The 7,955-nt window shown below is 41.5% G+C and overlaps 1 protein-coding gene across 1 annotated transcript; it reads left to right on the top strand.

Annotated features, from left to right (window-relative positions):
* The first annotated feature begins 2,208 nt into the window (after positions 1-2,208).
* Positions 2,209-5,350, top strand: LOC146616025 (phospholipase A and acyltransferase 2-like). Its single transcript, XM_085374147.1, has 4 exons — positions 2,209-2,226; positions 3,295-3,415; positions 3,500-3,798; positions 5,267-5,350. Exons 1-4 carry the CDS (start codon positions 2,209-2,211, stop codon positions 5,348-5,350), a joined length of 522 nt encoding a protein of 173 aa, XP_085230273.1.
* Positions 5,351-7,955: the final 2,605 nt, after the last annotated feature.

Raw genomic sequence — 7,955 nt, 5'->3', positions numbered from 1 at the left:
CAGTGAAACCACAAAAATAATAACATATGGTTAAAAAAATAGAGCATTGTCAGTATTTTAAGTTAAGTTTTTTAAGCCATCCCTCATTTCTTTATAGTTTATTCACAAGGATCCAGATTTTATTTTAATATTCAACTTTGCAATTGTTCACCAGGCTTTGAGGAAGCCTTTCAAATTATTTCTTTGGACCTTTTTTCATTCGTTTTCAGTCCGGTCTTTGTACCTGATAATATTTAGAGGAAGATTTCTTTGTTTGTTAAGCAATGTTAAGTCATGTCCTTAAGAAACAGGAAAAAATCCAGCAAAGAATGACACAGGGCCTGAGAGATGCATCTGCCTTCAGTTGATCCATGTGCTGCTCACTGGTAGCAGGAGGAGGGACAGTGAGCGTCCACCGCTACCTGTAAAACACGGTGGAAGCTCTGTCGTGGTTTAGGATCACTTCAAAGGATCTTGTCAAAAGGGATGGATTCAGAAAAATACTGTCTGATTTTGATCAACGCTGCACATATTTCAGTAAATCACAGCACCTCCTCTTCCTAGAAAAATATTTTAGAAAAGAGGGCTGACACAGTTCTCCATAGTGAGTACACGTCTCTTCTGGTGTGCAAGTAATTAAAGCTGTTTCTATATCTATTTTTGTCCTGTGAGCTGACACACTGTCGCAATATTGTTTTCTGCAGTAAGCGCTCTCCTTTCAGCAAAGACAGAGGAGAAGAGATTTGAAAGCAAAAAGCCTCGGTAAGGAATACTGTATGCCAGAAATGCATGAAGCAAACGTGTAATGTTAAAAGAAATGAAAAGGATTCAGCAAGTGGTCCGATGAGCTGCTTCAAATTCCTGTGAGATGTCAGACTCCGTTAACCTCTCTGGTATATGTTTGCTTACACAACTATACAAACTGCCTTTGCTCAGCGCGATCACTGCCTCCTCATACACAGAGACGAGGGTCGTATCAACGCGTTCATCTGTCTCTGTGTGTTGCTGTTTATTTGATGCTACACTGATGAGGGGAGAACATCTGTGTGTGAGTGTTTCTGTCCATTCATGTGTGAAGACCTCTGCAAAGGAAGTCTATTTTTACACATGAATCCTCTCTGACGTCACACGACACGTGCAAATGAAAACGCGGCGTCCCGGCGACACACACGCACAGCGCTAGAACTCACCTCACACACATACAGTTTAGTCAGCGTGATTCTCCGTGGTAGTTTAATTCCTGTCTTCACACCTTCATGTGAGATCTAAACAAATGACAATTACAGCATGGATGCTCTGCCTCATTAGGCTGTGTAGGAGTCATTGACAGTGGGGTTGGCATTTAGCACGCTGTAATCGCCACTGCCTGGGGCATTGTGGGAAGCTCTCTAGGAAACCAATAGAGGATCTAATGCAAAGCCACAGGGAGCGAAGGATAATCTTCATTTCATCTGTCTGACGGTCATCAGATACACTCAGTTCACATATGTGGGGCTGGAACTAGTGCTGAAACAACCACTTTCCAATCCAATTAAAAGACTTAATCATCATTAGAAGTGATGAATGATAATCACTTACTAAATATTTACGTTTTTACTTTTTCAGCTGCTGTTTTGGCAAAAGATGCTATTTGATGCTGTGAATTTTCCCCATTTTTCCCCACAAATTTCTGCTATATCACACAGAAGGTTCCATTTTCTGAACTTCAGGGTTATATTTTTAAAATGTTTATAAATCCAACCAGCAGTCTAAACCTTCATGTCTGTCACATCTGTCACAGCTCATAGTATAGCTATAGTAGAAAAGTGGGAAGTAGAATAAGTAAGTAAATTGTAAATTGCAAGTAAAGTTTACTAGCAATTTACAATCCATACACACAAAATGAAGTGGGAATTTGGTGGTAAGCTTCACTAAGACTTCCTTTGGATCCTGTTACATTATTTAATTAAACCATTATTTAAGTAGCTTTTCACTCCTTTTCACTCGGTTTGAACTTCAGCAGGTCACCTCGAGCTAGATCAGCTCATTTATGAAAAGCCACTTGATGTAATGCAGCTGAACCTGTTCACTGACTTGACGGGGAGTGGAACTGGGAGGAGACTTGACAGAAATTGCTTTGTTTTTTACTTTATTGTTAGTTAATTGTTGAATGTAGTAGCGCAGCAAACACACCAGACTGGGAGAGCTGCAGGAGTTCTCATTTTAAACCTAAATAACTGCGAGTCAGCCATGAATTATCAACAGCAGGTAAGTTTCTATCTATCTATACTGACTGGACACTTTTACCTTCAGAGCTGCTTTGATTCTTTAATTCCTCCTGCCATTCAACAAGGTGCTGGGAACATTTCTCAGAGATTTTGGTCCATGCTGACACGATAGCGTCACACAGTTCCCCATCCATGAGGTGTCCCCAAATCCCAAAGATGCTCTTTTGACTGAAATCTCGTAACATTTAGTTCAGAGGACTCAATATCATGTTCATGAAACTAGTTTAAGATGATTTGAGCTTCCAGATTTATTTTCAGTAGTTGGGTACACATGCTGGTTGTGGTGTTTAAACGGTGCTTAGCTGGTGCTTAGGTCCAAAGTGTGCCAGAAAAGATCCACCACACCATTACACCACTAGAAGCCTGAACTGTTGGTTTATGGAGGATGGATCCATGCTTCCATGCTGTTTATGCCAAATTGTGACCCTAATACCCGGATGTTGGAGGAAAAGTTGAAACTCACTGAATCAGGCAACGTTTTGCCCATCTTCTCTTTCTCAGTTTTAGTGAGTCTCTGTGAACTTTAGCCTCAGTTTCTTGTTCTTAGCTGACAGGATTGTTACTCAGTGCGGTCTTCTGCTGCTATAGCCCATCTGCTTTAAGGTTTTATGTGTTGTGCCTTTAGAGGTGCTCTTCTGCATACCTCTGCTGGTATTTGAGTTGCTGTTGCCTTTCTATCAGTTCAAAGTATTTTGACCGCTACTTTGAAACAGGGAACCACCGCTCACACTCTCTGTAAACACTAAAGACAGCTGTATGGAAAAATCCCAGAAAATCCGCATTTTCTGAAAAACTCAAACCAGCCTGTCTGGCAAATAATAAAAATACAGTATAATAGTTCTGCAACATTAAATGTATTCAGATGCTGACTGAAACTGGGTAAGTTTTACCTCTGACAAGCAGATTGCCTGTACTAAAAAAACAAATGTGTCAGCCACTTTCTGTAATGTAGCTGAACCTGTTATCTGGGTACACGGGGAGTGGTAGTGGGTGGAGATGTGTCACTACTTGCTTCTTTTATTCTAATTATTAACTGTTATTAACACAGATTGATAACATTGTATCCACTGCAAAATTTGGAGACTTGATTGAGTTTTCCTACCCACTCGGATATTCGCACTGGGCCATCTATGATGACGATGGACATGTAATCCATTTTGCGGTTGCAGGTGAGTAAAACATGTGTGTTCATTGCATTCATTAAACAGGCAAATTATAACACTAACATTTCTTGTTTCCTTTTTTTTTCCAAGATGAGAAGCAACTAATGACAACTGTTCGTACTTATCTGCAAAAAATCATGCCAGTATGTGGGGACCTTCTCCTTGGAGAAACCAAGATTCGCAGAGTCCCTGTTGGTGAGGTCAATGTCCCACATGGAGCCCATGCGTTGGTCAGTAACAATCGCCATGCCTTCACACCTTCAGCACCTGAGGATATGAGGCTACGCCGTGACGCCCTTCTCAATCAATCCCTTCCATATAACCTTTTTACTCTAAACTGCGAGCACTTTGCCACTTTCATACGCTACGGGAAAGCTGTCTGCAACCAGGTAATGCCATCACTCGAAAAAACTTCTGATTATCATTTAAGATGTGGTAATACACTGGCCTTCATGTGCTTGAAATCATGCATGATAATGTTGGGACATGCTCCTAATGAGAATATGAACGGTTTCCTGGGGGATCTCCTCCTAAATCTGGACCAGAGCATCACAGAGGACAATCTGAGGTGCAACCTGACTGTGTTGGATGGACTGAAGCATATTGTCCCACAGGTGCTCTACTGGATTTAGGTTAGGTGAGCATGGGGGCCAATCAATGGTACCAAAACCTCCTTCCAGGAACTAGCTGCATTCTCTAGCCACATGAACCCAGACACTGTTTGCAGCAGGAGGAACCCAGCACCCACTGCACCAGCAGAGGGTCTTACAGTGGATCCAACGACTCTATCCCGATACCTAATAGCAGTCATGTGCCGTTGCCCAGCCTTTAGAGGTCTGCGTCGCTCCAAGAATATACCTCCCCAGACCACCGCTAACCCACCACTAAACCGTTCATGCTGAACGATGTTACAGGCAGTATAATGTTCTCCACAGCTTCTCCAGACCCTTCTCTCATCTGTTAAAAGCACAGCACACAAGTGGTGGATCTGCCAGTATTATATGGAAAGTACCAATGTGGCTCCACAGTGCTGAGCAGTGAGCACAGGGTACACTAGTGAATGTCAGGCACTCAGATCACCCTCATGAAGTCTGATTGTGATTGTTTAGTCAGAGGCATTCACACTGTGTCCTGTTGGACATCACTTTGTAGCTTTGGCAGTTCTCATTCTGTTCCTCCTTCTACAAAGGAGCAAACAACAGACCTGCTGATAGGTTAACGACTTTCTGCAGCCCTGTCTAGCTCTCCTAGAGTAACTGCCTGTCTTATAGAATCTCTTCCATGTTCTTGAGATTGTGCTGGGAAACATACTGATGTGGACTACCTATGCAACCTCTGTAGGGTCCAGATAGCACTTCATGCTATGAGTAACGACACTGACCCCAGCCAAATGCAAAAACCAGTGAAAAACCAGTCAGAAATAAGGAGGAGGGGAAAAATTCCAGTAGTATACCTGTAAAACCATTCCTGTTTTGGATGTTGTCTCATTGTTGCATCTTTAATGCACCTGTTGTCAATTTCATTAACACCAAACCAGCTGAAACTGATTAACAACGCTGTCTGCTACTTAAATAACCTGATCAGTATCCCAGATGTTAACAGACTTCATGCAGTACTCTGATTAAAAAGTCTTCCTTTAAGTTGTTTGAGCAGCGTACAACATGAGAGAACATCAACAGCTTTGTCATCTGGACTGATTTATGAACTGCACTTCATATATCAGTCGGTACTGGAAATTTTACAAAACCAAATATGTTTTATATTAACAGGAAAATGGTCAGATTATTATTAGCAGTAGTAGAAGTATTGTGAGTATGAGTGCTAATCGTATTAATAACACGGTTATTCTTTCTTTAGATCCCTGCAAAACCCAAGAATGAAGAGTGCACAGGAGCAACTACAGTTTTCAAAGACATTGTCAACTCAAAGCAAACTGATTAGAAACCTTTTCATTTCTACATATATGAACTTGTGCGGTGCCTCGGTTTGGTCTTTCTGAGTCACATCACCGTAAATATCCAACATGTTCTCTTTGTCTGGCCCTTTATGGAGCTTAGCCTGATTATTTTTTTATGAAGCCACTTATGGGATTGGCAGTATGTACTGCAAGGTTTAAACTTACTTGTTTTTTGCCCTTATTTATTCATTTGCAAATGCTTAGTTGAAACCGATAAATATTTTTTCTCAGCAAAATATCTTTAATAATTCCTCCAGAGAAAAAAACAATCTTGGGATTCATAATTTGGCCGAGCAAAAGCCCTGAAGCTATAAGGTTCACCACGACAAACCACACGCTGGCAAGCTGAAAGCACGTGATGATTATAACGCCAAAAGATAACGTGTGATAAAAAAAAATGTAGATACTGATGTTCTACTGATGTTCTCATATAATATATCAGATATATTTTTCTGTTCAGTCACAAAACATGAACAAATTCACCTAACATTTGTTATTTGTATTTATTTACTTGTTTACTCGTTTACGCTCTGAGGCTGCTTCCAACAGAGAAGCTGCAGGGAGCCCTCTGGTGGATGAACTATGCAACATCAACACTCAGTGTGGTGAAGGGTGTTTCTCCCATCTTTTCTTAACTTTGAAAAAAAAAGAAGGTTCCTTTAACAGCTGTTATAAATACTGATACCAATAAACATATATTGGATTAATGACCCAAGAACACCAATGGGTTGTTTCTGGTCTCAGGGATGACCACAGTGTATAAGTAGCTGATTTCCTCTCTTTGACATAATTTTATGCTGACGTTAAAAGTGTGTGCAGCTTACCTCGCTGTATAGCTGCTGTCAGTAAAGGTGGTTTTATGCATATTTTATCTGAAAGCAAACTACCTGAAACAGTGTATTAAGCAAAAGTCCACTCCAAGATCTCAAACATCCACCAAAGCTGATGACAACAACAATCTTGCAATGTTAATTTGGTTTTACTGGAGTTCAGCTGAAGAAGATGATAATGGTCAAAATGAATGCAAGTTTCTGTCCTGCACCAGAGGGATGAAGTCAGACAGCGCGTCAGCTAATTCTTCATCGTCATCCTAAACTGAGCAAGAGGATAAATCCAGCTGCTGTCCTGAAGGTGACATCTGACCCCAATCACACACTAAACAGACCCTGTTTCTGTTTTCTAGCTGAACAGTGTGGCAACAAACATGGTGAACATGCTGCAGGGAAGCAGGTGAAATGGTGTGTAGTAAGAGTGCGGAGATTCGGGAGCTCCTGAGTCCACTGGGATGCTTTGGAGACAAATGTGTCCCAGTTTGTTGGTCTGGCGGCTCACCCCCTGCAGGTGCTGTCAGCACCGGCTGCACTGCAGCGCTTCCACAGCTTCTCCTCCTTCTCCTCATCCCTTTGTGATCAATCCTGTGTTTTTCTTTTGTTTTTGTTTTCTTTTTGTTATTTAAGCCAACTTCCTTTCCCTTGTCCCTCTGTAACCTCAATGTTCTTCTTCATTTCCATTTATTGATTCAGATTCAGTCCAGAGCTGGCCTGTGCCTCGCTGCTCTCCCTTGAATCTGGTCTACAATCAGCTTACCTGGCATATGGAAATGTCTGTCACAGCCACGTGCACATGGATGCACCAATAATCATGGAAGCTGAGCCGTAAAATGCTCTCTGATCAAACTGATTGAAGAAGATGAGAATATATGAAGAGAACATTTAGAAAGCGGGAAAAAGAAGTCTTCTTCAGAGAACTGAGAATTATAAAGGAAGCTCAACTGAGATGAACTGCTTTAGGTTATGTTTCAACCAAATGGATTCTCGGGAGAATAAGTCATGGATTTCCCTCAACACACTAGGCAGAACGTGGCAAATCTGATTTGTTCAATCAAAAATACTCCTCTGAAACACACATGAGCACAGGACAGAAAGGGCAGACAGAAGTGAATCCCCAAAGAACCCAGTGCCTGCTCTGTTATGAAAAGAGTGGCTCAGAAGATCAAATTTAATCCTTTCCCTGCCCCTTGGGAACATCAGGGAGGACTCTGGCTTCATAAAGCAGTAAATATGACACTGGATGCAACCAGTGCATTATAAAAAAAAAGCCCCCAACATATAACCTCATAATATCAGATACACACTCTTTCAGGCTTCAGCAGAAAGCTGGGTGTTATTCAGCAGGCAGTCTGCGTGGAAATAAACAACAGGCCGAAGCTTCCCACTACAAATCTATTTATGGAAGGTTTAGCCAATGACAGGCCCATTGACACCATACTTAAAGCGTGGATATATGCTCATTCACCGACACTACCAAATAATAACAAACATTGCGTCATTATGTCTGCTGATGCTCACTGAGGGAGGCAGCAGCACGGCGCTGCGGGTTGTGACCCACAGCTCGTTTAGCACTGTTTTAAATTAAAAACAAATCAGCTGCACACATTTTATTTTATTCATTTGTTTTTTGCTACGACTGTAAAACACGTATTATTGTGATCCCGCTGCGAGGCGGTGCTCTCGCTTTGAGACAGCTTTCATATCCGGGAGCAAAAACCCTCGAGAAACCGTGAAATAATAATACGAGGAATTAGAAACA

Source organism: Diplotaxodon limnothrissa, linkage group LG16 (assembly GCF_057381915.1).
Source record: "Diplotaxodon limnothrissa isolate DT_005_m linkage group LG16, D_limnothrissa_male_GT1.1, whole genome shotgun sequence".
In the NCBI taxonomy this organism is placed as follows: Eukaryota; Metazoa; Chordata; class Actinopteri; order Cichliformes; family Cichlidae; genus Diplotaxodon; species Diplotaxodon limnothrissa.
Note: the sequence above shows the minus strand (reverse complement) of the source record. Positions and strands in the feature narration are given on the sequence as shown.